Source organism: Syngnathus typhle, linkage group LG3 (assembly GCF_033458585.1).
Source record: "Syngnathus typhle isolate RoL2023-S1 ecotype Sweden linkage group LG3, RoL_Styp_1.0, whole genome shotgun sequence".
Classification (NCBI taxonomy): domain Eukaryota; kingdom Metazoa; phylum Chordata; class Actinopteri; order Syngnathiformes; family Syngnathidae; genus Syngnathus; species Syngnathus typhle.
This window is the reverse complement of record NC_083740.1, coordinates 1,241,320-1,269,102: the sequence shown is the minus strand read 5'-3', so window position 1 is coordinate 1,269,102 and position 27,783 is coordinate 1,241,320. Positions and strand designations below refer to the sequence as shown.

General features: G+C 46.8%; 8 protein-coding genes and 1 long non-coding RNA gene across 12 annotated transcripts; 7 read left to right on the top strand and 2 right to left on the bottom strand.

The window, feature by feature from the left end:
* Window positions 1–333: 333 nt before the first annotated feature.
* On the top strand, window positions 334–4,042 carry pdia2 (protein disulfide isomerase family A, member 2). The gene is made up of 12 exons (XM_061274244.1): window positions 334–577; window positions 1,186–1,389; window positions 1,444–1,577; window positions 1,644–1,781; window positions 1,904–2,020; window positions 2,079–2,204; window positions 2,278–2,469; window positions 2,535–2,655; window positions 2,724–2,902; window positions 3,043–3,144; window positions 3,227–3,622; window positions 3,894–4,042. Exons 1-11 carry the CDS (start codon window positions 334–336, stop codon window positions 3,284–3,286), a joined length of 1,617 nt encoding a protein of 538 aa, XP_061130228.1. The 3' UTR covers window positions 3,287–3,622; window positions 3,894–4,042.
* si:dkeyp-75b4.8 (lipopolysaccharide-induced tumor necrosis factor-alpha factor homolog) lies at window positions 3,921–4,838 on the top strand. The gene is made up of 4 exons (XM_061273776.1): window positions 3,921–4,017; window positions 4,312–4,379; window positions 4,440–4,657; window positions 4,727–4,838. The coding sequence occupies exons 1-4, from the start codon at window positions 3,921–3,923 to the stop codon at window positions 4,836–4,838; spliced, it is 495 nt and encodes a 164-aa protein (XP_061129760.1).
* Window positions 4,839–5,606: 768 nt separating this feature from the next.
* On the top strand, window positions 5,607–10,758 carry LOC133151328 (lipopolysaccharide-induced tumor necrosis factor-alpha factor homolog). Of its 2 annotated transcripts, none has more exons than XM_061274260.1 (7): window positions 5,607–5,749; window positions 6,402–6,525; window positions 6,676–6,747; window positions 6,831–6,911; window positions 7,518–7,610; window positions 7,682–7,913; window positions 10,567–10,758. In XM_061274260.1, the coding sequence occupies exons 2-7, from the start codon at window positions 6,429–6,431 to the stop codon at window positions 10,727–10,729; spliced, it is 738 nt and encodes a 245-aa protein (XP_061130244.1). In that variant the 5' UTR covers window positions 5,607–5,749; window positions 6,402–6,428; the 3' UTR covers window positions 10,730–10,758. The 2 variants fall into 2 exon arrangements, with proteins under 2 accessions (XP_061130244.1, XP_061130245.1); XM_061274261.1 differs by lacking the exon at window positions 10,567–10,758 and adding an exon at window positions 7,983–8,413 and having other exon boundaries at window positions 5,609–5,749.
* A 1,320-nt stretch (window positions 10,759–12,078) lies between these two features.
* LOC133151335 (lipopolysaccharide-induced tumor necrosis factor-alpha factor homolog) lies at window positions 12,079–13,370 on the top strand. 2 transcript variants are annotated; one of them, XM_061274273.1, is made up of 6 exons: window positions 12,079–12,201; window positions 12,299–12,379; window positions 12,507–12,649; window positions 12,716–12,793; window positions 12,923–13,067; window positions 13,136–13,370. In XM_061274273.1, the coding sequence occupies exons 3-6, from the start codon at window positions 12,508–12,510 to the stop codon at window positions 13,242–13,244; spliced, it is 474 nt and encodes a 157-aa protein (XP_061130257.1). In that variant the 5' UTR covers window positions 12,079–12,201; window positions 12,299–12,379; window position 12,507; the 3' UTR covers window positions 13,245–13,370. The 2 variants fall into 2 exon arrangements, with proteins under 2 accessions (XP_061130257.1, XP_061130256.1); XM_061274272.1 differs by lacking the exon at window positions 12,079–12,201 and having other exon boundaries at window positions 12,247–12,379; window positions 12,507–12,793.
* A 38-nt stretch (window positions 13,371–13,408) lies between these two features.
* zgc:136472 (uncharacterized protein LOC678514 homolog) lies at window positions 13,409–17,065 on the top strand. The gene is made up of 11 exons (XM_061274228.1): window positions 13,409–13,845; window positions 14,248–14,448; window positions 14,612–14,739; window positions 14,830–14,967; window positions 15,060–15,167; window positions 15,445–15,570; window positions 15,639–15,836; window positions 15,904–16,024; window positions 16,290–16,471; window positions 16,550–16,639; window positions 16,727–17,065. Exons 1-11 carry the CDS (start codon window positions 13,671–13,673, stop codon window positions 16,811–16,813), a joined length of 1,554 nt encoding a protein of 517 aa, XP_061130212.1. The 5' UTR covers window positions 13,409–13,670; the 3' UTR covers window positions 16,814–17,065.
* Window positions 17,066–17,308: 243 nt separating this feature from the next.
* LOC133151342 (uncharacterized) lies at window positions 17,309–18,829 on the bottom strand. Its single transcript, XR_009713888.1, has 3 exons — window positions 18,703–18,829; window positions 17,894–18,528; window positions 17,309–17,445 (listed from the first exon to the last, which is right to left on the bottom strand). It is a non-coding gene; the product is annotated as an uncharacterized LOC133151342 (long non-coding RNA).
* On the top strand, window positions 17,311–26,210 carry LOC133151329 (synaptogyrin-3-like). Of its 2 annotated transcripts, XR_009713884.1 has the most exons (6): window positions 17,311–17,437; window positions 17,945–18,179; window positions 18,387–18,532; window positions 18,709–19,550; window positions 24,733–24,882; window positions 25,392–26,210. XR_009713884.1 is itself a non-coding variant. In XM_061274263.1 (4 exons), the coding sequence occupies exons 1-4, from the start codon at window positions 17,333–17,335 to the stop codon at window positions 18,940–18,942; spliced, it is 720 nt and encodes a 239-aa protein (XP_061130247.1). In that variant the 5' UTR covers window positions 17,311–17,332; the 3' UTR covers window positions 18,943–19,967. The 2 variants fall into 2 exon arrangements, 1 of the variants encoding a protein (XP_061130247.1); XM_061274263.1 differs by lacking the exons at window positions 24,733–24,882; window positions 25,392–26,210 and having other exon boundaries at window positions 18,709–19,967.
* esf1 (ESF1, nucleolar pre-rRNA processing protein, homolog (S. cerevisiae)) lies at window positions 20,003–23,720 on the bottom strand. The gene is made up of 13 exons (XM_061274207.1): window positions 23,469–23,720; window positions 23,074–23,372; window positions 22,796–23,010; window positions 22,622–22,735; window positions 22,442–22,551; window positions 22,218–22,370; window positions 21,999–22,113; window positions 21,587–21,893; window positions 21,353–21,495; window positions 21,209–21,290; window positions 21,024–21,118; window positions 20,805–20,957; window positions 20,003–20,729 (listed from the first exon to the last, which is right to left on the bottom strand). Exons 2-13 carry the CDS (start codon window positions 23,348–23,350, stop codon window positions 20,391–20,393), a joined length of 2,103 nt encoding a protein of 700 aa, XP_061130191.1. The 5' UTR covers window positions 23,351–23,372; window positions 23,469–23,720; the 3' UTR covers window positions 20,003–20,390.
* Window positions 24,784–25,802, top strand: LOC133151035 (small integral membrane protein 28-like). The gene is made up of 2 exons (XM_061273764.1): window positions 24,784–24,882; window positions 25,392–25,802. Exons 1-2 carry the CDS (start codon window positions 24,784–24,786, stop codon window positions 25,800–25,802), a joined length of 510 nt encoding a protein of 169 aa, XP_061129748.1.
* Window positions 26,211–27,783: the final 1,573 nt, after the last annotated feature.

Genomic DNA, 27,783 nt, shown 5'->3' with positions numbered 1-27,783 from the left:
CTATTAATTATCTGGAGGATGAATGAAAGCAGAAATATGTCCAACTCATACTTGGTGTCATTGCCAATGTTTGTCATATTTTCTGTTATTTGATGTTTTCCTTAGCCGTCGTGAAAGTGCTAAAAATAAAAATAAAGACGTCAATTGTATTCAAAAGGCACGAAAAAATACGTTTGCTTATCCGGGGCAATTTGTTTAACACTAAAGAGAAGCCAGAATGAGTCCACTTGATTGGCTGAAAGGCGAGGCCAGTAGAATTGTGCCACACACTCTCACGGAGGTCAAAAAGGCTCCGAACGTGACGAGGCTTTCCCATACCTCGCAAATATGAGAATGCCAAAGTTACCGCGAGCGGGCCTGCTCCTGCTTCTGCTGCCGCTGTTACTGCTACTGCTGGCCTCCTGCGATGAGCACGCTGAGACGGAGAAGAACCACGAAGAGACCCAAAAGGAAGATGAAGAGCCACCCAAGAAGGAGAAGAGCAGCCAGATCGACGAGGACAAAAACGTGATGGTGCTCCATGGCAACAACTTTGCCAGGGCGCTCAACCAGACCAAGTATTTATTGGTGGAATTCTGTGAGTAACACACGAGTCACGTGAAAGGATTTCAAATGTATTGATTTGCTATAAAAATATAAGTCAATATTTTTTAGATCGTTCATTAATTAGCATTTTCAAATCCATACGCTGCACATTTCTTGGTTCCTCAGGTAATCTAAAAAAAATACATTTTAAAAATGATATTGCAGCATTTTTATCCAAACAAAACTTGAATGAGTGTTATATTTATTTACCATAATTTTCGGACTATAAGTCGCGTTTTTTTTTTATAGTTTGGGTGGGGGGGCGACTTATACTCAGGAGCGACTTATGTACATATATATGTTTTTTTTCACTTTTTTGGGCATTTTATGGCTGGTGCGACTTACTTACTTACTTAATTACGGTAATACTGTTTCGTGGAATACTGCCGAATTATGATCTGATTTTGTATTAAAAGAAAAACATTTTGAAATGTATCCTTTATAGCTTTGAGCACCGTTTAAAGCAAGCAACCCATTGTCCAGATGTTCCGCTGCCTCCAATTTCCCACGTGCTCAGGGAGCAAAGTTTCAGGTCCTATCAGCAAAAAAAGTCACCTAGTTGCTTTTCAATTTGTTTTGTTTTTTTCCCCATGCATGCAGATGCCCCATGGTGCGGCCACTGCAAGCAGCTGGAGCCCGTCTACGCCGAGGCGGCCGGCAAACTGAAGGACGACCCCGCCATCGGCTTGGCCAAAGTGGACGCCACCGACGAGAAGGAGCTGGCCGACGAGTTTGCCATCAACAGCTTTCCCGTTCTCAAACTCTTTGTCCACGGCGACCGAAAGCAACCCATCGACTTCAACGGTACTCAAAACTATTGTCGCCAAAAGCTAAGCTAATGAATCAAACTGTTTCTAGGTCAGAGGACAGTAAATGGAATCCTCCAGTGGTTGAAGCGTCGCAGCGGTCCCGGCCCAATGGTCCTGGCGGACGCTGACTCCGCCGCCAGCTTTGTTGACGCCCACAACATCACCGTCGTGGGATTTTTTAAGGTCCGTCCTCAGCACTTTGAATCTACACGCATGGATGGATCTTCATACTCCACTTTTCTCACCCAGAGTTTGGAAAGCGATGCAGCCAAGGAGTTTTCCCAGTTGGTCATGGACATGACCGACACGGAGTTCGCCATCACGACATCTCCGGAGGTTTTCCAGAAGTATGAATTGAAATCTGAGACGGTTATACTCTTCAAAAAGGTATGTGGACTTCACAGCATCCTGGGAATAAATAAGAATAAAATGATTCTGGATTTTTTAAATAAATTTGGTGGGTGGCAAAATTCGCATAAATTTACATCTTTTATTTTTATTTTATTTAGTTTGATGACGGCAGAGTGGACTACGCCCTGTCTGACGACGGCAAGCTGGACAAAAGCAATCTAACCAGCTTCATCCAAGAAAACAGCCTGGAGCTTATCATCCCCTTCACTAAGGAGGTAAACACACACACGCACGCACACACACAATTGGTCTTGATGATGTTTGTTTGTGCAGACGGGGGATAAGATCTTCAGCTCCAGCATTCGCTTTCACTGCCTCCTCTTCATCAACTCCACAGTGGAGAGCCACACGGTGCTCTTGGACCAAGTCCGGCCCCTGGCCAAGACCTACAAGAGCAAGGTAGCGCTTAATACGGCCGCCTGCCACCAAAGTTGTCGTTGATGTTGTCCAAAACTCGGAGTTTTGGATTTAGATGCTGTTCGTTACCATCGACGTGGCGGGCGATGTGTCGTTCGTGCTGGAATTCTTCGGTGTGGTGGTAGCTGACGTGCCGACGGCTCGCATCATGAGCATGGACACGGGCAAGAAGTTCAAAGTGGACACGGCCGATCTCAGTGGCAGCCTGCCGTCATTGTGTCAGGAGGTTCTGGATGGGACGGCCAAGGCACGCGCCCACACACACACACACACTTATTGATCTCATTGTAATGGATTTGTTTTGTAACGCAGCCATACTATCGCAGTCAAGACGTGCCCGAGGATTGGAATAAAACACCCGTGAAGGTCCTGGTGGGGAAGAATTTTGAGTCGGTTGCTTTGGATCCAACCAAGAATGTCTTTGTGAAATTTTGTGAGTTCTCCATGAAGGTTCCTCAAAGCATTAACTCGATCCAAATGAATAAATTGACAATTTTGCAGATGCTCCTTGGTGTGGCCACTGCAAGGAGCTAGTTCCCATTTGGGACCAGCTGGGTGAGAAGTACGCCGAGCACGAGGACATAGTCATCGCCAAGATGGATTCCGCCGCCAACGAGCTGGAGGCCTTCACCATCAGCGGCTTCCCCACGCTGAAATATTTCCCCGCGGGTGGAAAAGAGGTACCGACACACCCATTTCACTCACTCACACACTCGTACTTGTTTAAGTGGGTTGTTGAGGACTCAAGTTTTCACACACACATACTTGTTTAAGTGGATTGTTGAGGACTCTGTCAAGTTTTTCTTCTGTCACCTTGCAGCCGGTGGAGTACTCAGGAAACCGAGATCTGGAGACACTGTCAAAGTTTCTGGACAATGGAGGAGTTTTGCCCAAGGAAGATGACGACGACGAAAATGAAGCAGTTTGTATCTAACCTCCAAATTAATATTTTCTCTCTAATAATAATCATGATGAGAATAATGAATACAATGTTTGTTTTTCAGAAAGCGGTCGAGTCTGTGGAGAAAGCCGACAACGCGACGTTTGGCAAAGATGAGCTTTGATGGACATTTTTTCTTTTCATGTTTTTCAAATCAATAAAATTCATTTGAGGGACAGAAAAAAGCAGCAGTCAGCCCTTTTTTTTTTTTCATTTGTATTGACAACTGGCTGATGACGGAGGAGAAAGTCAAGGGCCCCAGGACAAGAAAAATGTCATTCATCATTGTAATGTCGCTTGTCACATTGTCATGAGTCATTGTGACTTGTATTTTTGTTGTTGTGTGGAAAATGAAGTAACTATCACAATCCAGAAGCAAAACAAGTCCAACAGGCCGCCCAGGTTATGTCATTTCAGTCTTACAAGTCTTCCACTCAATTGGCTTCGTCCTTTGTCCAAGGTAAGACTTGACGCTTTAAAATCGCCACTATCGCATTCTTAAAGCTGCGACAAAAACTTTTTGAGAGTTTGGCATAAGTGAAAGTAAATCAGTGAGGGTATTTCTGACTCTTGGTTCCCCGCAGAGGATTAGCATGTAGGCCGCTAGCTAGGGTTTTGAGCATTATACATGGGAAAAAACGGTAATTGCTCCTTTCCAGCGCTGCCTCCGCCCATGCAATCCAACGAGTTTTGGTGCTAATTGTATGACCTTTCCTTCCTTTTGTTTGTAGCGTAACGCTTGACAGAATCACCCGTTGATGGAGCCGCCTTCCTACGCGGAGGCAACGCTCCGTCCACCGCCTCCACCCACCTCCCAGACGCCCTCGGAGCCGCCGCCGTCCTACGAAGAGACAAGTCAGTCCCAATTCTTGGTGCCCTAGTAAGCAGTTTATCATCATAGTGATAAACATGACTCCAATTTCTCCCTTTTTACGTCATCTGAGATTGAACTTTGATTCTTTCAATTTTGCCTTCAATTATGTCCATCAATTGAATTCCAACGTCTTCAAAAATGTCTTCAACCTCAAGTTCTAATTTCCAGACAATAATCCTATTTTTTATTTCATATTTCCTCCAAATACATCAACGTGATGCCAACGTTTCCCCGAATTTCAAGTGTTGTGAACAATACAAATGGCTGTTTTGCAGTCAATGTCCAGCCGGATCCCTTTCCCGTCTTGAGGACGCCCATCGTCACCACCGCCGACACGTCGCGAGTCTTTATCCATCCACCCGTTGAGGGTATGTCAAGATCATTTCCCTGTACGTGCCAGCAGAGAGACCAAGCACACGGCGGCGGTGCGCACGCAGCGCCGGTGCAAGAGGTGGTGGTGGTGACGCAGCCGCAACCACAACAGACCATCTCCATCACCGAACTGAGGAACCATCCCGGTTATGTGCAATGTCCAAAGTGTCATGACGAGGTCACCACCGTAAAAGTCCTGTGTCCCTCGTTATGGGCCGTCTACGTGTGTAGCATGATCGCCCTCGGAGGGTAAGTTGGTTGTGTGGCCGGCCCATTGATGTCCGGAATAATAAGTCACTTTTCCTGCTCACATTTCAGCCTCATCTGCGGCTTCTGCCTGATTCCGCTTTGCATTCCCAGCTGCTGGAATGTGCACCACTACTGTCCTCGTTGCCACAAACGTATTTACGTGTACAACAGGGGGGTCTAGCCTGCGTGTGCTCATTTATTGATTATTGATTGCTATTTTTTTTCTCCCCCAAAGAATTTGAAGATTTATGTGCCTAATATTTCAATTAACAATCATCTAGAATGAACATCAATAACGAATCATGCAGATTTACACAATGCTGATTATTTGAGCTTTTTTTTAATTGCTTCATCTTTATTTCCATTCCAAGCAATATATTTGCTATTGTTATTTAACCGTTTTAGGGAAAAATAGTAACTTGCTTTCTGTTGGTTTTAAGTTATATTATATTTTTTTATTTAAAATAATGCCTGTAAATTGACCAATAAATCTTTTTTTTTGTACAATACAAAGTTGTACTTTGTGTTCAAACCAAATCATACTCATTTATGTAACGTGCCGTGCCCCAAAAGTGATTAAGTGCTATGTCGGACATGAAATGAGGTTTTGAAACAAGTTCTGCGAGTATTGTGTAAGTCGCTAGTGAACGTATGAATTGCATTATATGTCAAACATTTAAAAATGTTTCCAGCCAAAAATCTGACGTCAACTCGTTTGAATTGTAGGTCACGTTCCCTTTCTACCGCATCAAAAAGGTCAATCGTCGGCCGCTTCAAAACCGTGTTAACTTCATTGCTATGATTCTACTCAACAAACCTTTTGCTTTATTTGTCGTGTATTTTTTGTCAAATATTTTCTTTTGCTTGGAGTCATTTTTGAAAGCTATGCATGACCTATATAGTGTAAGTCTGCTTGGAATTTATTTTGAAAGCTTTGCATGACCTTTCTAGTGTAAGTCAAATGTACGCTAATTCTAGGTTCCGAGAACTACTCTTATGATTGTGGTAAAGAACAGGTTGAACGGCTCTGATCTCGCAACTAGCCACAACAGCTAACGTGTCCTCCCAGTCCAACTCGCGACTCGCTTCAAGGTAAGACTCCTGCTCCGCACCCTCTACATTCACACAAACTGTAGCCAGATTGAATAAAAAATTCGGATGACCTTTCACTGTTTTTAAACTGAATCTGCTTCAAATGTCTTTCCCGATTGCCACTTTGTCTTCCTCGTCAGCAATTTTGTCAGCATGCTAATGGACCCTCCGGTGTACGAGGTGGCCACCTTTAGCATGTAGCCTGCTAGCTAGGGTTTTGAGTTTGGGCTTATCTAATTCACATATTTGACATACAAAAAGCTCTAAAGACCAATTTCATTTTTTAATAGGTGAAACTTGAGCGCCCAACGATCTTATTTGCTGTGTTTATTTATTTCCTTCTACTTTGTCAATCAGGGTGCGCCGCTTTCTGATGACGTCACGACTCCGGAAGTTGTCTCCTTTCGATCATCACACTTTTTAGGGTGTTGAATTCCGCATGTTTAATATTTAAGATGGTCGCTGTTTCCAACTCTTTTGAATAATGTACAAAAAATAAAGTTTAGCTGCACAGACTAACGAGTAAAAATGAAACTAACTTTCGTACGTCATAGAATGACTGTTAATTGTTCCTTTCCAGCGCTGCCTCCGCCCATGCAATCCAACGAGTTTTGGTGCTAATTGTATGAGCTTTCCTTCCTTTTGTTTGCAGCGTAACGCTTGACAGAATCACCCGTTGATGGAGCCGCCTTCCTACGCGGAGGCAACGCTCCGTCCACCGCCTCCACCCACCTACCAGACGCCCTCCGAGGCGCCGCCATCCTACGAAGAGACAAGTCAGTCCCAATTCTTGGTGCCCTAGTAAGCAGTTTACCATCGTAGTGATAAACATGACTCCAATTTTTTACGTCATTGCAATTCTTTCAATTTTGCCTTCAATTATGTCCATCAATTGAATTCCAACGTCTTCAAAAATGTTTTTGCAGTCAACGCCGCTCCAGTTGGCGTCGTGACAACCACCCACACGTCTCAAGTCTTCACCCGTCACCCAAGAGAGGGTAGGTAAAGCTCAACCTCATCTTACATCATCCGTCAGGCAACAAGCCCGTCATTTATTGAGGCCGCCGTGGCTGTTTTGCAGGAACTCTCCAACCGGGTCCAATTTCCATCTTGGGCTCGCCCGTTGTCACGACTCAAGTCTCCTCCTTTCACTCAGGCGTTGGTATGTAAATCTCAAGTTGTCATTTTCAGACAATCATCCTATTTTTTATTTCCTCCAAATACCGTTTTTTTCCATGTATAATGCGCCCCCATGTATACGACGCACCCTAAAAATGGCATGTTGATGCTGGAAAAAAGCCTGTACCCATGTATAATACGCAGCCAAATTTTGACCCCTACTTAAGTCCGTAAACGTAAAATTATTTCAGAAAAAAGATCATCTTTGGGAACAACCGGATGTTATTCTGCCGGTCAGTATCACTGCGCATGCGCTAGCATACTCAATAGCGAAGAAATGTTTCGGATTTGTGTAGGGTACATTGTGACAGCAAACGAGCAGGTGATCTAGCAAGCGTCTGATACCAGAGCATTGTGTTTGAAGTGAACAGCAGAGAAGAAAGCGCATCTGTAATGGCGGCCTCCATATGATATCCGGATTAAAAAAAAAAAAAGAATTGTACCCATGTATAATGCGCACCCCAGATTTTAGGACAATAAATTAGTTAAATTTTGCGCATTATACATGGAAAAAAACGGTACATCAACGTGATGGCAACGTTTCCCCGAATTTCAAGTGTTGTAAACAATACAAATGGCTGTTTTGCAGTCAATGTCCAGCCGGATCCCTTTCCCGTCTTGAGGACGCCCATCGTCACCACCGCCGGCACGTCGCGAGTCTTTATCCATCCACCCGTTGAGGGTATGTCAAGATCATTTCGCTGTACGTTTTGTTTGCCGCTGACCTCACATGTCTGTCTTTTTGTCTCTCAGTAGGCCAGCGGAGACACCAAGCACGCGGCCGCGGCGGCGGTGCGCACGCAGCGCCGGCCCAAGTGGTGGTGGTGACGCAGCCGCAACCACAACAGACCATCTCCATCACCCGACTGAGGAACCATCCGGGTTATGTGCGATGTTCAAAGTGTCATTACAAGGTGACCACCGTAAAAGTCCTGTGTCCCTCGTCGTGGTCCTTCTTCGCGTGTATCATGATCCTCGTCGGATGGTAAGTTGGTCGTGCGGCCGGCCCATTGATGTCCGGAATAATGAGTCACTTTTCCTGCTCGCATTTCAGCTTCTTCTGCGGCTTCTGCCTGATTCCGTTTTGCATTCCCAGCTGGTGGAATGTGCACCACTACTGTCCTCGTTGCCACAAATGTATTTACGTGTACAACAGGGGGGGCTACGGCCCTTAGCCTGCGTGTGCTCATTTATTGATTATTGATAGCTATTTTTTTTCCCCCCAAAGTATTTGAAGTTTTTCTGTGCCTAATATTTCAATTAACAAGCATCTAGAATGAACATCAATAACAAATCATGCAGATTTACACAATGCTGATTATTTGAGCTTTTTTTAATTGCTTCATCTTTATTTCCATTCCAAGCAATATATTTGCTATTGTTATTTAACCGTTTTAGGGAAAAATAGTAGCTTGCTTTCTGTTGTTTTTAAGTTATATTGTATTTTTTTAATTTAAAATAACGCCTGTAAATTGACCAATAAATCTTTTTTTTTGTATAATACGTTGTGTTCAAACCATCCATCCATTTTCTGAACCGCTTAGTCCCCACGGGGGTCGCGGGCGCGCTGGAGCCTATCCCAGCCGTCATCGGGCAGTAGGCGGGGGACACCCTGAACCGGTTGCCAGCCAATCGCAGGGCACACAGAGACAAACAACCATACGCACTCGCACTAATACCTAGGGACAATTTGGAGTCTTCAATCGGCCTACCAAGCATGTTTTTGGGATGTGGGAGGAAACCGGAGCGCCCGGAGAAAACCCACGCGGGCCCGGGGAGAACATGCAAACTCCACACAGGGAGGGCCAGAGGTGGAATCGAACCCACACCCTCCTAACTGTGAGGCGAACATGCTACCCAGTGCGCCACCGACTATCCTGTGTTCAAACCAAATCTTACTCATTTATGTAACGTGCCGTGCCCCAAAAGTGATTAAGCGCTATGTCGGAATGAAATAATGTTTTGAAACAAGTTCTGCGAGTATTGTGTAAGTCGCTAGTGAACGTATGCATTGCATTATATGTCAAACATTTGAAAATGTTTCCAGCCAAAAATCTGACGTCAACTCGTTTGAATTGTAGGTCACGTTCCCTTTCTACCGCATCAAAAAGGTCAACGGTCGGCCGCTTCAAAACCGTGTTAACTTCATTGCTATGATTCTACGCAACAAACCTTTTGCTTTATTTGTCGTGTATTTTTTGTCAAATATTTTCTTTTGCTTGGAGTCAGTTTTGAAAGCTATGCATGACCTATATAGTGTAAGTCTGCTTGGAGTCATTTTTGAAAGCTAGTATGCTTGACCTTCCTAGTGTAAGTCAAATGTACGCTAATTCTAGGTTACGAGAACTACTTTTATGATTGTGGTAAAGAACAGGTTGAACGGCTCTGATCTCGCAACTAGCCACAACAGCTAACGTGTTGCATCCTCCCAGTCCAACTCGCGACTCGCTTCAAGGTAAGACTCCTGCTCCGCACCCTCTACATTCACACAAACTGTAGCCAGATTGAATAAAAAATTCTGATGACCTTTTAAACTGAATCTGCTTCAAATGTCTTTCCCGATTGCCACTTTGTCTTCCTTGTCAGCAATTTTGTCAGCATGCTGATGGACCCTCCGGTGTACGAGGTGGCCACACCGCCGCCTTTAGCATGTAGCCCGCTAGCTAGGGTTTTGAGTTTGGCCTTATCCAAGAAACATATTTGACATACAAAAAGCTCTAAAGACCAATTTCATTTTTTAATAGGTGAAACTTGAGCGCGCAACGATCTTATTTGCTGTGTTTATTTATTCCTTCTAATTTGTCAATCAGGGTGCGCCGCTTTCTGATGACGTCACGACTCCGGAAGTTGTCTCCTTTCGATCACCACACGCTTTTTAGGGTGTTGAATTCCGCACGTTTCATATTTAAGATGGTCGCTGTTTCCAACTCTTTTGAATAATGTAAAAAAAATAAAGGAAAGTTTAGCTGCACAGACTAACGAGTAAAAATGAAACTAACTTTTGTACGTCATAGAATGACTGTTAATTGTTCCTTTCCAGCGCTGCCTCCGCCCATGCAATCCAACGAGTTTTGGTGCTAATTGTATGACCTTTCCTACCTTTTGTTTGCAGATACATCAAATACATCAACGTGATGGCAACGTCTCCCCGAATTTCAAGTGTTGTAAACAAAACAAATGGCTGTTTTGCAGCCAATGTCCAGCCGGATCCCTTTCCCGTCTTGAGGACGCCCATCGTCACCACCGCCGATACGCCGCGAGTCGTTATCCAGCCACCCGTTGAGGGTATGTCAAGCTCACATCATTTCGCTGTACGTTTCGTTTGTCGCTGACCTCACACATCCCTCTTTTTGTCGGAGAGACCAAGGAGGCGGCGGTGCGCACGCAGCGCCGGTGCAAGTGGTGGTGGTGACGCAGCCGCAACCACAACAGACCATCTCCATCACCGAACTGAGGAACCTTCCCGGTTATGTGCAATGTTCAAAGTGTCATTACGAGGTCACCACCGTACCCCTCGTGTATGCCTCGCCGTGGGCCTACTTGGCGTGTGTCATGATCGCCCTCGCAGGGTAAGTTGGTTGTGTGGCCGGCCCATTGATGTCCGGAATAATAAGTCACTTTTTCTGCTCGCATTTCAGCGGCTTCTGCGGCTTCTGCCTGATTCCGTTTTGCTTTAACAGCTGCTGGAATGTGAAACACTACTGTTCTCGTTGCCAAAAATGTATTTACGTGTACGAAAGATTAAAGAAAAAAGATGAAAGTCCCAATGATCCCAATGATAACTCCAATTCCAACCCTTAATGCTGAGTGCCAAGCAGGGAGGCAATGGGTTCCATTCCAAGCAATATATTTGCTATTGTTATTTAACCTTTATAGGGAAAAATACCGTTTTTTTCCATGTATAATGCGCAAAATTTAGCTAATTTATTGTCCTAAAATCTGGGGTGCGCATTATACATGGGTACAAAAAAAAAAAAAAATTCTTTTTAAATCCGGATATGATACGGAGGCCGCCATTACAGATGCGCTTTCTTCTCTGCTGTTCACTTCAAACACATTGCTCTCGTATCAGACGCTTGCTAGATCACCTGCTCGTTTGCTGTCACAATGTACCCTACACAAATCCGAAACATTTCTTCGCTATTGAGTATGCTCGCGCATGCGCAGTGATACTGACCGGCAGAATAACATCCGCTTGTTCCCAAAGATGATCTTTTTTCTGAAATAATTTTACGTTCACGGACTTAAGTAGGAGTCAAAATTTGGGTGCGTATTATACATGGGTACAGGCTTTTTTCCAGCATCAACATGCCGTTTTTAGGGTGCGTATTATACATGGGGGCGCATTATACATGGAAAAAAACGGTAGTAGCTTGCTTTCTGTTGTTCTTTATTTCCATTCCAAGCAATATATTTGCTATTGTTATTTAACCATTTTAGGGAAAAATAGTAGCTTGCTTTCTGTTGGTTTTAAGTTATATTGTATTTTTTATTTAAAATAATGCCTGTAAATTGACCAATAAATCTTTTTTCTTTTTTGTACAATACAAAGTTGTGCTTTGTGTTCAAACCAAATCATACTCATTTATGTAACGTGCCGCGCCCCAAAAGTGATTAAGCGCTATGTGGGACATGAAATAATGATTTGAAACAAGTTCTGCGAGTATTGTGTAAGTCGCTAGTGAACGCATGCATTGCATTATACGTCAAACATTTAAAAATGTTTCCAGCAGAAAATCTGACGTCAACTCGTTTGAATTGTAGGTCACATTCCCTTTCTATCGCATCAAAAAGGTCAATCGTCGGCCGCTTCAAAACTGTGTTTACGTCATTGCTATGATTCTACTCGGCTAACGTTTTGCTTTATTTGTCGTGTATTTTTTGTCAAATATTTTCTTTTGCTTGGAGTCAGTTTTGAAAGCTATGCATGACCTATATCACAGGTGTCAAACTCAAGGCCCGGGGGCCAGATACGGCCCGCCACATCATTTGATGTGGCCCGCGAAGACAAATTGTGCATCAAATTCGTGTGTCACTACTAAAATTGGAAATTGTCTTCACTTTTAATATCTTTTTTTTTTTTAAATATTTGACCATTTTTTTACTCGTCTGATTTGAAAAGAGGTTATTTGTCAGTTTGTTTTGTAGCTTTGACTGTATATAATATGAGGTGCTCATACATTTATTTGAGTTGACAGTCATAATGGCCCTCCGAAAGAAGCTACAATGCGGCCCGTGAAAAAAAGGACTTGGACACCCCTGACCTATATAGTGTAAGTCTGCTTGGAATTTATTTTGAAAGCTATGCATGACCTATATACGCTAATTCTAGGTTACGAGAACTACTTATATGATTGTGGTAAAGAACAGGTTGAACGACTTTGATCTCGCAACTAGCCACGACAGCTAACGTGTCGCATCCTCCCAGTCCAACTCGCGACTCGCTTCGAGGTAAGACTCCTGCTCCGCATCCTCTACATTCAAACTGTAGCCAGATTGAATAAAAAATTCGGATGACCTTTTAAACTGAATCTGCTTCAAATGTGTTTCTTGATTGCCACTTCGTCTTCCTTCTCAGCATGCTGATGGACCCTCCGGTGTACGAGGTGGCCACACCGCCGGCCTCCTCTGTGGACGTCGAAAGGTTTGACCTTGGCCCTCCGCCGTCTTACGACGCTTCAATTTTGCACGCTCCAAACCCGCCTCCCTATCAAGAAACCAGTAAGACCGCTGACCATCGGGTGTCTGCGATAAGTCGGGCTTTTTCATCGTCGACTGTGTGTCCAGATCCGTTTCCTGTCTTGATGCCGATAATCTTCAGTCCGCCGCAGACGTCTCCAGTCGTCACCCTTCCGACCCCGTTGGGTACGGAACAAATGGAATAAATCCAAGTCGCAGATGATGAGAATTCTTTGATAGGATTCTGATTTCTATTTTGGGAGGTAGAAAAAAAGCAGAAGTAGCGTTAAACAAACTCGATTTGTTGACAAACAGACACGGTGGTCTCGACCTCATCCAACCTGCTGGACTCTCCGGGCAGCGTTCAGTGTCCTCACTGCCGCCGTGACGTCACCACCAAAATCCAACAAATCCCCGGGAAGAAAGCCTTCACTTTATGCTGCGTTTTGGCATTTTCCAGGTAATTATTAGCGTGTCAGCACGTTTGGATATCTCAACACCTTGTACAAACTTTGACTTTGTTCTCAGATTGGTTTGTGGCTTCTGCCTGATTCCTTTCATGATCACGGACCTGTGGGATGTTCATCACTTCTGCCCTCACTGTGGAAAGCAGCTACACGTACACCGTAAATCTTGACTGTGGATTATTTCAACACCTTGTATGGCACTTTATCAACTTTTTTTTTACCGCCTCAAAGCTGCATTAAATGTGAACATCCAAAAATGGATGTAGTGTTTTTTGAAGACATCCATTTGGGACACATACCAGTAAATATTGAATTAAACGTTTAAAAAAAAAAAGCACATGCTTCGAATTTAGGTCATTGCATTCTATTAGTCCACCAATAGGTGGCGCTGTACCTTTAATTCAAGTGTTTTCCCGTTTGACCTTGCTGTTAGGTCAAGTGCATTCGGCAACTATTAGCAATCATCTTGATACGAGCAACCGTCAATGAGAGCGCTGAGATAACGAGTTAATGAACGACAAGACGGGCCTGATAACATTCACAACTACTCCGGCCGGGCACTTTGGTCTTACCTTACGGAACGGAACGTTGCGACAATGGCGAGGCCGCCGCTGCCGCTGCTGCTGCCGGTGCTGGTTTTCTCGGCTTTATGCTTCGGTGTTAGTGGCCAAGAAGCCAAAACGCTCCCGGAGGAGGACGGAATTTTACTGCTAAACAAGAACAATTTCAACAGCGCACTGAGGACCTACAAACAACTACTGGTGCACTTCTGTAAGTCTTATGAAGTCATAGTCGTGTGAAATGTACCGTAATTTTCGGACTATAAGTCGCAACGGAGTATAAGTCGCACCAGCCATAAAATGCCCGAAAAAGTGAAAAAAAAACATATATATGTATATAAGTCGCTCCTGAGCATAAGTCGACCCCCCCCCACTAAACTATGAAAAAAAACGCGACTTATAGTCCGAAAATTACGGTAAGCTCCAAGAAATGTTCAATTAAAGCATGTACTGAAAAAATTGGTTAATCAGAGACTCAAATTTGTGTTGATGTTTCAAAATGTTTGTTGACTATGTAGATTTGTCAAAATTGAAATTTTTGGGGGGGATTAATTGATGATGAAATCCATCCATCCATCCATCCAAACTCGTCTTCACCATTTCTGTCCATTAGATGTTCCGCTGTCTGCAGATGGCCGTCGGTTGTCGGAAGTCTTTCGAGGAGCCGCTGGGCATCTTCAGGACTCCGATGTCAAGTTGGCAACCGTGGACGTGACGAAAGACAAAGAGCTAGCCAAAGAACTGAGCGCAACAGGACCACCAAGCATCAGGCTCTACCTTTTTGGAGAGAAATTCAACTTTGTCGCTTGCCCTGGTGAGTTCAAGTTCACTTTCCCCCCTGAAATATTCCCCAAATTTTTTTAACTCACAAAATGTAATTATTTCTTTTCTCCTATAATAAAAGATGCCCACCCCCCCCAAAAAAAAAACAATCTCACAAATATTTTTGTCTAATCCTGCCTGGTGTGCGATTGAAGTTCCTCAGAGTTCCGCTTCCATTGTGACGTGGTTGAAAAGGAGGGCGGGGCCTGCTGCTGACCTCATCAGCGATCTCAGCCAATTGGTGAGCTCGAAGGAGGAGCTCAACGTGCTCGGATTCTTTCAGGTGATCGCCATCAAACTGTCCCTGGCTTCGCTTCTCATCAATAAGATTATTGATATCATTAAGTGTGTGTGTGTGTGTGTGTTTGTGTAGGAGCTGGACAGCGAGTACGTTCGGATATTTTATTCGGCCGCGGTCAGTCTCCCGGACATCAGCTTTGCCGTGACCCAGAATGATGATGTCATCAGGAAATATGATGTCACGCATAATGTGGTGCTGCTCCTTAAACAGGTAACAACAGGCTTTTTTTTTTTTATTGGAACATTTTAGGATCGTAACTAAGAAATTGGGTTTGGGTTCCCTTTTTCCGCGTTTCCTCGCAGTCTAAGCTAATTCAGGCCTACAAGATGACGCCGCAGACCTCCGAAGTTGACTTGACGACTTTTGTCAGCGTCTACCAGATGGAGCCTGTCACAGAATACACTGGAAAGGTAGCCAAGGACGACCAAATAAAAAAGTTTGGAATTAAATTAGAAATACCGTAATTTTCGGACTATAAGTCGCACCGGAGTATAAGTCGCACCAGCCATAAAAAGGCCCAAAAAAGTGAAAAGAAACATATATAGGTATATAAGTCGCTCCTGACTATAAGTCAACCCCCCACCCAACCCCCGCCCAAACTATGAAAAAAAACGCGACTTATAGTCCGAAAATTACGGTAGTCACAAATAGAAACAACATAGAAATAAGTTTTAATTTATTCATCAGACGGCCAACCAGATCCTGTCGTCGCCCGTTCTTAGCCACGCCCTCCTTTTCGTCGACAAAGGCTCGGCCGACTTCCCCCATCTGCACGCCGCCTTCGACGCGGCCGCCGAGGTCTTCAGAATGAAGGTAACGCACACACACACATGCAAACGCACACATACTCACAAAATGAATTCTTCCACGTATGTCTTAAGATTCTGTTCGTACTGGTGGACGTGTCGGAGCCGCGCAACGGCCGCCTGATGGAGTACTTCCGCGTGCGCGACTACGAGGCTCCTCTCGTGCGATTGGTCAACCTGACCGACCACGTGACCTACCAGCTGCCCTCGTCCACGCCGGACGCCGACTCCATCGAGGCCTTCTGCCAGGACTACTTGGACGGCAAGGCCAAGGTACGGCCAGTCTGTAGCGGGTGTGACGTGAAACGCAAATCAATGAGTGTGTGTTTTTGTGTATCAGGCCAAGATGCAGAGCGAGCCCATCCCAGAAGGATGGGACCAACGTCCAGTGAAGGAACTCGTGGGAAGTACTTTTGAACAAGTGGCCTTCAACCCCAACAAGACTGTATTTGTCTTGTTTTGTGCGTATACAATGCACCACACAGACACACAAGTCACTCATTTATCGATATTTACCGTAATTTTCGGACTGTGAGTCACACCGGAGTATAAGTCGCACCAGCCATAAAATGCCCAAAGAAGTGAAAAAAAACCATATATATGTATATAAGTCGCCCCCCCACCCAAACTATGAAAATAAACACGACTTATAGTCCGAAAATTACGGTATTTCACGATTGTACTTGAAAAGGGTGTACCTAATGAAGCGACCTATGTTTCTTGCAGACGTGCCGTACAGTCCCGAGTCTCGCGCCGTGTTCCCGTTGTGGGAGGAGCTAGCAGAGGCCTTCGGGGCTCGCGACGACGTGGCGGTGGCTCGCATCGACGCGTCAGCGAATGACATCGAGATGTCGGTGCAGAGCGGCTATCCGGCCTTCTGCCTGTTCCCCGCCGTCTACGCGGAGAGAGTACGATGACAAAAGATTCAAAATAATCGAAAAGTGTGAAGCACATTCAAATGGCCAACAGTCTTGTATTTCCCCCAGGCGGTGTTTTACACTGGTGACAGGAAGGTGAAGTCTCTTCTTGCTTTTGTTCACCAGGAGATGAAGAAAGCAGCAAAAGACAGAATCAAGGTAAATGTCCTTTTTTGTGCACGTAAATGAAACATTGGCTAAAAATACAGCTTTTTTTTTTTTTTTTATGGTGGGGATAAAAAAAAGGAGGACGAGGACAGGAGCAAGTACGTGGAGGCCTTGAAAGATGAAGAAGAGAAGAAAGAGAGAAAGATCAACAAGCAGGAACTTTAGTGGAAGACAAAGCAGTTATAAAAAGAATTGTCCTTGTTTTGACTTTATAAAAAGTATGACAAAAATACTCCACATTGGCTGGAAATTCGACAGAGAAATTGCAACTCCTACTAATGAGGAAAATATTTGTCAGTATAATCTTTAATTTAATTGGAATTCATTTCTTTTATTGAGTAATATGTCAAAAATGACTGGAGCAAAGCATTTACATTACATTGAAACTAATTTTGTTTTGTGAATTTTTTTTTTAAGAATGTGTATAAAAAAACGAATGTATTTACCAATTAAAAATGAAATAAAAACGTATTTGGAATAGTTGACGCAAATAAACCAATAACAACCAGGCAGGAGTCTGGGTGTGACGTCATCGCGAGGCTGCTGCTGCTGGAGGCTGCGGCTGCGCACAGCGGCGCACAGCTGCTTCTGTCGCCGTCTCGTCCGCTTCTCACGGCGGGGAGAAGGAGCCGCGCAAAGCCGGTGGAGGTCGCTACCAGTTCGCTCGGAGGGGGGCAGGCCGCCATGGAGCCAGCGGCCGCGTACGGGGCCGCCAAAGCCGGGAAGCTTGTCTTCGACCCGGTCGCCTTCTTCACGCATCCGCGGACCATCTTGAGGCTGCTGTCGTGGGTGAGCATCTGGAAGAAGAAGAAAAAAAAAAGGAGGGAGGGGGGGCTGCATTTCCACTCTTTGTCTCTCACATCACATTAGGTGCATCATCCAGCATGAAAAGGTTTATCGATGCGGCTTCGTATTGATCGATTTCAGTATTTGGTCTTTTGTCCAGAGCTGCAACCCGCATGTTCATGATGCACATGAGCAGCGGGATGCAATTTGCACGTCATACTTTAACCGCGTCCATTTCATTTGAATTATCCTACAAGCATTTTTTAAATAGATTTCAATGTATTTACTGTATGCATACTTTCCGTTTCAAAACTGATCAAACTAATGATCACACCTTGAACTAGTCACCAACCAATCCTCTATAATTAAAACATATATTTTGCATTTTAATCATATTTAAATGACTAGTGTTAAATAAAAAAAATGTGTTTAAGATGATTTAAAAGAAGACAGGCGTACCTGCGTGGGGCGCCGCCATACACTGAGGCAAATTTGTGACGCTCGCGGCAGGTGTTCTCCATGGTGGTGTTCAGCTGCATCGTCAACGAGGGTTACGTCAACATCGGCAGCGAGCGTCTGCTGTGCGTCTTCAACAAGAACGCGGACGCCTGCAACTTCGGCGTGACGGTGGGCGTGGCCTGCTTCCTGGCCAGCGCCTTCTTCTTGCTCCTCGACGCCGTCTTTCCGTCCTTCAGCAGCCTGACGGACAGACGGCGCGCCGTACTGCTCGACCTCATCTGCTCAGGTAAACGAAAACAAAACCCACCTGCCGTAATTTTCGGACTATAAATCGCGGGTTTTTTTGCATAGTTTGGGTGGGGGGGCGACTTATATACATATATATGTTGTTTTTTTTCACTTTTTTGGGCATTTTATGGCTGGTGCGACTTATAGTCCGAAAATTACGGTAGTTTGAAACCAACACGTGCCATTTTTGCTTGTGCGTGCTGAGGTGTGGCCAGCTTCCTGTGGTTCGTGGGCTTCTGCTTCTTGGTCAATCAGTGGCAAGCGACATCAGCGGACGAGCTGCCTTTGTCGCAGGGCGCCGACGCCGCCCGAGCCGCCATCGCCTTCTGCTTCTTCTCCATCATCACCTGGGTCGGTCACAAGCAAGTCAAGCTTCATTAGTTGGAAGGTCACTAGGGCCTTTTTCAAATCAAAGAACGTCAAATTACCCCAAAAATGCTAAAAAAAAATCGGATTATTTTGAGCACATTTCTTTTGTTCATTTACGCATCGATCAACGCTAACTAAGTTTGTGCGCTCACCAACAGACGGTGCTGACGCTGAGCGCCCTGCGTCGTTTCAAGTCCGGCTCGCACGCCAACCTGTTCACGTGGCAGCACCTGGACGCCGCCCCCGGTCACGCCCGGGCCACGCCCTACCCGATCGTCAACGGTGCCACCATCGTGACCACCAAACCCTACCAAGCCCCGCCCTTCACTGAGACCCTGGACCCGCAGAAGCTCACGCAGCAGCAGCACAGACCCGTAGCGCCCGCCTTCTAACGGCCCCGTCACTAAGGCGATTATGTTGTTGCCATGGCAACCCGCTTTATTTGCTTTTGTGTGTTTGCGCACGCACACTTGCAGCCACACCGTGGTAGTATCTCACACACGCACATGTACACGAGGGACGTGCGGTCAGGTGAGGCTCTTCCTCACCTGTCATTATGACAGTAAGTAAAAAAAAACCAAAAAACATAAATGAATATTAATATTTGTCCACTGATCTTTTCAAACATTTTTGTAGTCAAAATTGCTGAAATTGCATATTTACTGTTCAAATACAAAAGTGAAACGCTTTGTTTTGCTGGTAGTACTCTGCCTCACCGATAGGGGCGTACGTGAGCCAACGCTTGGTAGACGAGACAACTGACGTCACACCCAAAGCACAGCTCTCTTGTTATTTTACGCAATGTAGCTAAAAGTCAAGGCGTTTTGGGGGATTTGATGACGTCAGTGATGATAGACGAGCCCCAGCTGCAGACTTGGGACTCACTGTTGGCATCAGAGCTTCATGGGGTGCTGGCCAAAATGAAAGAAAAGGACTTTTACAAAGTAACCAAACTTCTTGTGGCGATGGATAGGTGCATGGACTTCATCTACAAATTATGGTAAGACCACGAAGAACGTGCGTGCGTAGAATTCTGATGAGATACGAATTAATCGGTATTGATTGATTGACCCTTTTGGGTTTATATATATTAAGGAGTCAGTGCCTCACCGCACGTCACTGACGTACACACACACACACACACACACACAAGCATGTTCTTTTAGTGTAGAAGACACATTATAAAAGGACATTTGTAGCGGAAGTTTTTCCTTGGCTCACTTTGTGATTGACAAGCGGCAACAGAGGGGCGGGATTTGAGGGACATCGTGCTAAGGCAATTTAAAAATGGCAGGCCAGCGGCTTCCTGAATGTTCCGCCCCATGTGAAATATTGGTGATTTTAATATTTTATTGTGATATGCTCAAATGTATGATTAAAAAATGAGAAAAAAAAGTCAATAAATAAAACCAGCAACACCATCAAATGAACACACAGCAGGATTGACATTCATTTTGGCACATTTCGTTTCTTTTGGTTGCTTTGATTCTTTTTATTTGATTTCGAGATCACGAATGACCTACATAATGTTCTACAATGCAAAGTGTCAAATACTGACGCTTGATACAAATTCAAATGAAGGGAAAGCTGGTATTTGTGCTACGTGAGCTCCCTCTAGCGGCGACTGACGTGTATTTCACTTTCCAGAGGAATAGAAACAGACCTCAAACGTTTGAGGCCTTCAACAACATAGTTTGTCCTGGACATGGTGTCCACAGTTCTCGACAGTCCGCAATAGAAAGCAGAGCGTTCCCGTTCGTGTTTCCGGAAGGGCAGAAACGGCGGCTTCATCGAAACACGTCCAAAGTTGGGCCCTCAGTGTCCATGCAGGAAGCGTAGTTCAAAGTATTTTCGCTTTCTTACGCGCTTGGAAGTCGCGCGTTTTGCTCTTAATGGACTTGACCAGTAGCGACAAGCTGGCGTCCCGCGAGGGCTCGGGCGCGGCGCCTCGGTCTGCGGGTTCTCCGGGAGCGGCGTCCCGGTCTGTGCCATCTCCAGGCGCCTGGCGAGCCCCATTGTCAGTGGCACCCTCTTGTTTGTGCGCTTCCTCTCGGCGCCGTCGCTTCTCATCCAGGATGCTCTGCGTGGCCCGCGTGCGCTTGTAGCTCGGGTGCGACGGGTCCAGATTGAACAGGTGGGACGTGAAGACCGCCTGGAAGCGAGGGTCCGACACGTCCACCTGCGAGCGGAAAAAGCGGCGGCGGCGTCATGACGTGCGCGCGATGGCGGTGACGGCGACGGGCGGAACTCTGACCTGGAAGTTGTCCTCGTCGGGCACGTTTCCCTTCTTGATCAACTTTTTCTTCTTCTTCTTGCTCAAGTTCTGCTGCTCCACCAACTTGTCGTAGTTGAAATGTTTGTGCCTCTCGTCCTCGTCGTCCTCGTCCATCAGCAGGGACATCTCGGCCTGAACCAACGCATCCATTAAGTTGTGATAAAACGCATTTTGAAGCACATTGTGTGTAGGTGAAACCTTGTCTTGGTCCACACGTTGCTGTTCTTCTGCTGTACGCTCTTCTCCATCCTGGTTTTTCTTCTTCTTCTTCTTCTTGTCTTTGGTCTTGCCTTCTGAGGAGCATCAGCGGGAAGTTGTCACCACCCGACTGCATGCCTGGGCCTACGTGTGCGCTAGCTTGCCGCACGCTAGCTAAGACTCACCCTTAGATGTGAGTTCCTGGCGGAAGAACGGGTCGTTGAAGTCCACGGCGTCGGGAAGGGAGTCGTCGCTCAGCTGGCCGTCCTGGCGAAGAGCGCACGTGAGCGTGTTGGTCGGCTAGGTGCTAACTATGCTAACGGGCTGACCTCGTTTTGGGCTTTCTTGTTGATCTTCTTGGCCTTCTTCTTGTCTCGCTTCTTCTGCAGGAATTCCTCCCAGGGCGTGGGCTGCTGCTGCTGCTTCTGTTCCAGCTTCTTCTTCACCAGCTGCTCTGTGGCCTCCTTCAGGCCTGGAGGAGAAAAGCGCAGCGCAATATGAAACGCCCATCTCAGACCTTTGAAATAGGCATTCAAAGTCGCCTTTTGGGCTCTTCATCCTACCCGGCACCCAGGTGACCTCCATCTCCATCTTTTGGGCCTCCTGCTGCTCTTTGCTCTCCTTGTCGTGGAGGCCTTGCAGCAGCCGCCGGTACCTCTCCAACTGATCCTGGCTCTTGCTGGCCTTGCCTTCCTGCTCACCTTCGTCCTCCTCCTGCTCCTCCTCCTCTTCAGCGTTGGCGTCCTCGCTTTCGCTGGACGATGACGCCAAATAGGCCTTGAAGTCCATGTCCAGAAGCTGGTTTTTGTTGAACTTCCTCTGGAGGGCGCTGACACGCTCCGGGTCCGTCTCGTCCCAGGTCAGGTCCACCTGAATGCACCACATCTGGCTGACCGAGCGATTGAGCTCCCATGCTTTGGGCTACTTCCTGTGATGTCACAGTGTAGACTCCGCCTCCCGGCCCCCCACGACTACCTTGGAGGTCGCGCTGGCTGACGAAGTGAAAAGTTTGGGCGTGTACGTCGCCAAGTTGACGTCGGTCGCCACGTCTTTGGGAGGGTCCTCGAACGTCACGTCATCGGGGATAAACCTGAGCGGACGTAAACAGAGCAGCCACTGAAGCAGATAAACTAGCCTAGCCTAGCTTAGCGCGTGTGCGAAGCGTTGTTAGTTGCCGTGAAGACGGCGACCTACCTGAGGTCTAGAACGGAGCAGCTGCTCTCGTACTCAAAGCCGTCACACTCCTGGTAGATTTTGGCGGCGGTGGCGGCCGAGTCGCACTCAGCCACGGCGTAGAAGTACTTGAGACGCTTGAACTGGTAGTCGCGCTTCTTCTCTCGGTACGACCTGGCCACACAATGCGTCATGGAGCCGCCAAAACTGCGCTAGCAGCATCACGGCCTTCGTGGGAAGGTCACCTGTCCTCTTGAGTGTCGTCCTCAGAATCGTCAGGCAGTGCCCGGAGCTCCGGCGGGCCCTGGGACTCCTCCATCTGGAGTCTTTCCTTCCCAAATTCCGACGGGTAAATCTGTAGCAGTCAAATCAAACTTTGAGATACCGCAGCTCAATTCAATCACCGTCGGGCCGAGCCGCCTCACCTTGACGGAGAGCACGGCGCCCCCTTCGGGTTTGAAGGAGTTAAGTATGGCCAGCAGGTCTTTTGCCTTGAGGCGGTCCCAGTCCACGTTGCAGATGGCCAGCCGGCGCCAAACCTGCAAGAGGCGGCGAGCTCAGACCTCCGATCGACACGGGCCGCTTCAGGCCGAGCTGACCTGCTCGCTGCGCTGGGCATCCTTGCAGAGTTCGCCCCAGTCGTGCTGGATCTCCTCGTCCTCGCCCTGCAGGACGTCCTCAGCTTCGTCCTCCTCGTCCGAGCTGGTCTCCACGTTACCTTTGCCGCGAGCCAGGTCCGGACCGCTGTCGTCGGAGGAATCCAAGCCCGACTCCGCGTCATCTGACGAGCCGGCTTCGTCGTCATCTTCATCACCTGAGAAGATTCAAGCGTTAGTTGACATCCGTGAAAGAAAATGGTCTGAGAAGGCTTCCTTACCAGTCTTGACTTGCTCCTCGTCGTCATCCTCATCTTCATCGTCGGAGATCTGGTAGAAGCGTCGGAGGTCCTCGGCGGTGGAGTGTTGGACGGGTCGTCCCCGCTTGTCCACCGTGGATTTGATTTTGAAGCGCTCGTCATGGAACATGGACGTAAAGCGCTTGTCGATGGAGATCTTTTGCTGGCGGTCGGGCATTTCCCAGAATCGGGGGTCCCGCTTGACCCGCGAGAAACGTCCGTCCGCCGGCCCCTCATCTTCCTTCTTTGCGCCTGACATGGCACCCACCTCTGCAACTTTTCTGAAATCGAAAGCTACGGGTTCATGCTAACGAATGAACACTGTCAATTGCCGAGTTTTCATCGTACACTTGTAAATAAGATTGCAAAATACATACAGAGAAACTTGAGTGCTGTGTTGTTATTACTGTTGTTGTTGTTGTTCGACACAAAATGGAGGTCGGCACGGTAAACACGGGCGGGCAAGGAACTCGGAAAAAGCGATACTGATAAAAATTTAACTAATGGAATGTGGCAAAGTCACAACTTTTATTAAGGGTTAAAATATTGCCTGATTTTTTAGTTGATCACACGAGCACACGTGTTTTCCCAGCATGCAACGCGACACGGCACTTCCGGACCAAAGACTACGGAGAGCAAAAAGGGACAGAAAAGGCAACGGCAAATATGAATGGCAGTGTTTTGATTAAAATTTAGCCAAAGTTGTCAGCAAGGCTGGAAAAGTAAGACAGAGAATCAACTAAACGAATATGAGCAAACAATCAAGTGGAGAAGAAGGGAAAACGTTTCTATTAAAGTGTCGGCAGGATTAGAGTCCTGTTTGCCGTCTCGTGTGTCACACAGCGCCCCCTGGCAGCACGGCGGCCGACGCGAATCACCATTCCGCCGGTTTGAGGATTCGGGTGTCATGCAGACCCCTCGCACGCTCGCCTCTATCCCGCCTGCCCGCGCCACGTGATAAATCTCACGGGCCGACATAATCCAACGCGCGCCACACTCCCGATTCTGCCCAGCCGTGCAGATTCAGACATTGCACGTTTGATTGAAGGCAAACAACACGTATTATTTTCCAAACAGAAAAAAAAAGAAGCTAGAAATAATGTCCCTTTCTGAAGTGGAATTAAACGTCAGGCGTCACCAACCTGTTATGTTTGTTGCACGTTTGTGTGACTGCATGATTTTGTTAGTGTGGATGAGAGTGTGTGTACACACGTGCACGCGCGCGCGTGTGCATGCGTGATCTGTAATATTCCAATGGGGATTAATGGATGCCAGTGGCACGTCAGCGGCCCTCGGCATCTGTTTGGGCGTCAACAACATGACAAGCAGAAAGTGAGCCTCACTAAAGTCCATCTCCTGCACGCTCGCATTCAAACAGTGACAAATCAACGGCCATGATTTGTTTGGTGATCTTCAACATTCAAGTTCAAGCAATGATTCCCATGAGAAACCATGATGTCGCCTTTTCCTCTGTCAATCACGTGCGCACGCATGCATGCGATCCAACATCAGGATTCAGGCCAGTCGACAGATTTACCGCTGCCCTGCATTGCTCTCATGTCGCCGCCCCTCTTGAGCCCATCGCACTAATCGCCCCCCCCCCCCCTCCCCTCTCCCCCAACCTTGTTTACCCCCTCAAAGCGCCATGCGTGAGCAGAACGCCATCAGATCCTCAATCATTGCACGGGCAGCATGCGTGGCCTCCTGGAGAGCAGCTGGCGCCGCTTCGGCCCGGCGGGGCGCGGCTCCTACGACTGGGTGACCCCGGCGCCCTCTGCACGTGAGCAACAGGTGAGAGCAACCTGCCTGACACTTGGACGACGTAGCCGTTTTCGCATATTTGTGCTTTTTATTTTTTTTTCCCCTCGCAGATTTCTGCTAACCAATTAAAGTAACTTGCAATCTAACTCAAAACCAATCAGTTCAAGTTACTTTTAAAAGAAAGTATCTATCAGTCGAGACAGACAGACAGACAGACAGACAGACAGAGCACTCTTGTGCAATTGAGGCGCTCGTCTTATTTGGTGCCGCCAGATCAGAGCGGGCGTTGATAGCTTGACATGAGAAGATTTGCAGATCCTCATCAGCGAGGATCAGCATGCGCAGTCACAGGTCAGTCCAACGAATAGCACTCGCTCCGACAATCCAAAGTACAAAAACAAGCCGGCCAGCTACGGGGTCGGTTGACCTCTTATAATAAAGTCCAGAAAGACAAAAGCAAGAAGGAAACGAATGAATGCAGTTCACTGAAGTTGTCAGTGCTTTTCGTCGTAGAAAAAAAAAAAAAATTATGCACGCAGGGCTTCAACTGGAATGACTTGGGCGACGACAGAAAATACGAGCTGCTTGTGTACGTGGTCCTGCCGGCGGTGGCGTTCCTGCTGCTGGTGCCGCTGGCGGTGTCCGTCTGCCGCCGCTGCCGGGCCTCGGCCTCCCAGCTGGGATTGACCAAGGTGATCGCGCTGGACCCGCAGGATGCGGAATTGCTGTCGTCGTTGAGCCGCGGCGCCGAGCGCCACGCCAGCACCAGCTCCACGGGCTCGGACGGGGTCTTCGTCATGGTCTACCTGCCGCCGCCCTACGAGGAAACCCTCAGCAAGATCACCCGGGCCGCCAGCCTCGGCAGCTCCAAGGACGCAGAGTCCATCAAGATCGAGGATCTGGAGGCCAAGCTTTGCCCGGAGATCAGGTCCAGCGGTCGCTACGTGTGATAAGGATCTCAAATTTCACATTGCTTCCAGAACTGCTACCTTGACTTACGAGTTTCATTTGTTTTGTAACCAAAGTTGAATATCAAACAACTTGCAGAGTGGACCCCTAGCTATTTGTGGTAGACAGGGACCGTGTGTGGGCTCAGCTTATTTGTGTTCTTCTGCCCTTTGCTGCCCAACAGTCAAAATAAAAAAATCCAGATGATCTATTTGCGGCACCTGTGAAATGAATTATCGGTGTAGGTGTTTTATAATTCACATTATTTGTTTCTGAAATACGTATACATCGAAAATGAAAGACCTCAAATGTGGAGATTATTTTAATGTACAATCGTATGAAAAATGTAAAAAGAACATTTCCATTGTGGGGCCAGAAATGAATGAATCACAAATACAAAAAAAGGCGTAAGAAATGTCTGCAATATTTATAAAATAACTAATTTTAATAAGAATCTCCTTTCATTTAATCACAATTTACCAATTATTTATGAAAATGTGTTTTTATGACTATCTCTTTGAACTAATCATATGAACCAATTTTTTAATGAGATCAATGAATTTTAAAAAAAGGGGGCGGGGACTAAACGAACTCGAAGTATTGGTTGGGCCCCATGAACGACGGCAACGGACCACATGAGGCCCGCCGGCCGTATTTTTATCAGATTGGAACAGGACCGGCACCAGCAGCCCATCCAGAGAAAGACGACGACTTGATTGGTGGGAATCTGCCGTGCATTTTTATTGAAGAAGCATGAGGAAGGAAAAGAAATAAGAGAAAATACAATCCTTCAAAGCTTCGGTAGGTAGGCCCTCGTTCAAACATGTCTCTTGCCGTTGTTGAAAAGGCGTCCGCCCCTCGATCAACCGCATCCGTCAAAGTCATGGCTGACTCGGTAACACTGGCTGCTGGCCGTGCGGAATATATTCCTGTCGAAGAGCAAAATACAAATAAAAAATACAAATGATGGACAACTACTCCACTTGGACTCAAGCATCCGGGACACAGCACTTTAGTCAATCAAGCAAAATGGGCGTGGCCATTCCGTCGTGATCGAAACCTTCGTTGACGTGCAGTCAGAAGAAAAAAACTTTGACAACAAACGTAAGTAAGCCCAAAAAAAAATCCCCTCCGTAAATATGACCACAGTCTTCCATTTTAACTTCCTGTTGACGTCCTAATACTTCAGAATCCTTAAATCCATTGAATTAGCAATGTGCGTCAGAAGACAAAAAGCTATCACTTACATCCAGTACCGAGATTTCACAAAGCATGCTACGTCATCGGTGATGTCGTCATCGATGAACGCTTGAATGGGAAAAGGAAAGTAGTACATTTCAGGTTCAGAAACATGCAGTTCAGTTCGCCGTATTTGTGAGACTCTTTTTAGGAAACGGACAGACAACTATTCGGGACATTTGCTGTAGAACCGAGCTAGCATCGACATACTACAAAACAACCGCCTCGATCTGATGACCCACCTCTGCAGGATGTAATACAGAAGTTGTTTGTCCAAGGATCACCCGAGAAGCAGAAATCCTTGTCCGACAGCTGGAAGAGTCCGTAATAAGTGTTGTGTTCTGAAACCTGCCGGCGCCGGCGTCGCACGCCTCCGCTGGCTGCCTCTTCTGAGCTCCACAATCCATCGATGTGCTTCTTCAGCGCCTCAATCTCGGTCTGCTGCGCTATTTCGATTGCTTCGTTGTCAGGAAATTCTAATGGAAATTCGAGGAACTCGCGGTTGATTGTCGTTGACCCAGGGGCGATAGTGGTGTCGGCTGGTGCTAGTGGTGCAGGGGCGAGAGGAGTGTTGGTTGGTGCTAGTGGTGCTGTTGTGGCGTTAGTTGGTGGTGCTAGTGGGGCAGGGGCTGTTGTGCTTTCGGCTGGTGCTAGTGGTGCAGGGGCGAGAGGAGTGTTGGTTGGTGCTAGTGGTGCTGTTGTGGGGTTGGTTGGTGGTGCTAGTGGGGCAGGGGCTGTTGTGCT

What these genes read in the sequence shown, in the direction of transcription:
- pdia2 (XM_061274244.1), top strand. Translation starts at nt 334, where the DNA reads ATGCCAAAGTTACCGCGAGCGGGCCTGCTCCTGCTTCTGCTGCCGCTG. An exon ending in CGGTTATACTCTTCAAAAAG is followed by an intron (nt 1,782 to 1,903) that starts GTATGTGGACTT and finishes TATTTTATTTAG; the next exon opens with TTTGATGACGGCAGAGTGGA. An exon ending in ACGACGACGAAAATGAAGCA is followed by an intron (nt 3,145 to 3,226) that starts GTTTGTATCTAA and finishes TTTGTTTTTCAG; the next exon opens with AAAGCGGTCGAGTCTGTGGA.
- si:dkeyp-75b4.8 (XM_061273776.1), top strand. Translation starts at nt 3,921, where the DNA reads ATGGAGCCGCCTTCCTACGCGGAGGCAACGCTCCGTCCACCGCCTCCA. An exon ending in GCCGTCCTACGAAGAGACAA is followed by an intron (nt 4,018 to 4,311) that starts GTCAGTCCCAAT and finishes GCTGTTTTGCAG; the next exon opens with TCAATGTCCAGCCGGATCCC. An exon ending in AGCATGATCGCCCTCGGAGG is followed by an intron (nt 4,658 to 4,726) that starts GTAAGTTGGTTG and finishes CTCACATTTCAG; the next exon opens with CCTCATCTGCGGCTTCTGCC.
- LOC133151328 (XM_061274260.1), top strand. Translation starts at nt 6,429, where the DNA reads ATGGAGCCGCCTTCCTACGCGGAGGCAACGCTCCGTCCACCGCCTCCA. An exon ending in CACCCGTCACCCAAGAGAGG is followed by an intron (nt 6,748 to 6,830) that starts GTAGGTAAAGCT and finishes GCTGTTTTGCAG; the next exon opens with GAACTCTCCAACCGGGTCCA. An exon ending in ATCATGATCCTCGTCGGATG is followed by an intron (nt 7,914 to 10,566) that starts GTAAGTTGGTCG and finishes CTCGCATTTCAG; the next exon opens with CGGCTTCTGCGGCTTCTGCC.
- LOC133151335 (XM_061274272.1), top strand. Translation starts at nt 12,508, where the DNA reads ATGCTGATGGACCCTCCGGTGTACGAGGTGGCCACACCGCCGGCCTCC. An exon ending in CACCCTTCCGACCCCGTTGG is followed by an intron (nt 12,794 to 12,922) that starts GTACGGAACAAA and finishes GTTGACAAACAG; the next exon opens with ACACGGTGGTCTCGACCTCA. An exon ending in TGCGTTTTGGCATTTTCCAG is followed by an intron (nt 13,068 to 13,135) that starts GTAATTATTAGC and finishes CTTTGTTCTCAG; the next exon opens with ATTGGTTTGTGGCTTCTGCC.
- zgc:136472 (XM_061274228.1), top strand. Translation starts at nt 13,671, where the DNA reads ATGGCGAGGCCGCCGCTGCCGCTGCTGCTGCCGGTGCTGGTTTTCTCG. An exon ending in TCACAGAATACACTGGAAAG is followed by an intron (nt 15,168 to 15,444) that starts GTAGCCAAGGAC and finishes TTTATTCATCAG; the next exon opens with ACGGCCAACCAGATCCTGTC. An exon ending in CCGAGGTCTTCAGAATGAAG is followed by an intron (nt 15,571 to 15,638) that starts GTAACGCACACA and finishes GTATGTCTTAAG; the next exon opens with ATTCTGTTCGTACTGGTGGA.
- LOC133151329 (XM_061274263.1), top strand. Translation starts at nt 17,333, where the DNA reads ATGGAGCCAGCGGCCGCGTACGGGGCCGCCAAAGCCGGGAAGCTTGTC. An exon ending in TCTTGAGGCTGCTGTCGTGG is followed by an intron (nt 17,438 to 17,944) that starts GTGAGCATCTGG and finishes CGCTCGCGGCAG; the next exon opens with GTGTTCTCCATGGTGGTGTT. An exon ending in TCTTCTCCATCATCACCTGG is followed by an intron (nt 18,533 to 18,708) that starts GTCGGTCACAAG and finishes GCTCACCAACAG; the next exon opens with ACGGTGCTGACGCTGAGCGC.
- esf1 (XM_061274207.1), bottom strand. Translation starts at nt 23,350, where the DNA reads ATGTCAGGCGCAAAGAAGGAAGATGAGGGGCCGGCGGACGGACGTTTC. An exon ending in GACGACACTCAAGAGGACAG is followed by an intron (nt 22,371 to 22,441) that starts GTGACCTTCCCA and finishes TTGTGTGGCCAG; the next exon opens with GTCGTACCGAGAGAAGAAGC. An exon ending in CAGCCAGCGCGACCTCCAAG is followed by an intron (nt 21,894 to 21,998) that starts GTAGTCGTGGGG and finishes TGGTGCATTCAG; the next exon opens with GTGGACCTGACCTGGGACGA.
- LOC133151035 (XM_061273764.1), top strand. Translation starts at nt 24,784, where the DNA reads ATGCGTGGCCTCCTGGAGAGCAGCTGGCGCCGCTTCGGCCCGGCGGGG. An exon ending in CCTCTGCACGTGAGCAACAG is followed by an intron (nt 24,883 to 25,391) that starts GTGAGAGCAACC and finishes TTATGCACGCAG; the next exon opens with GGCTTCAACTGGAATGACTT.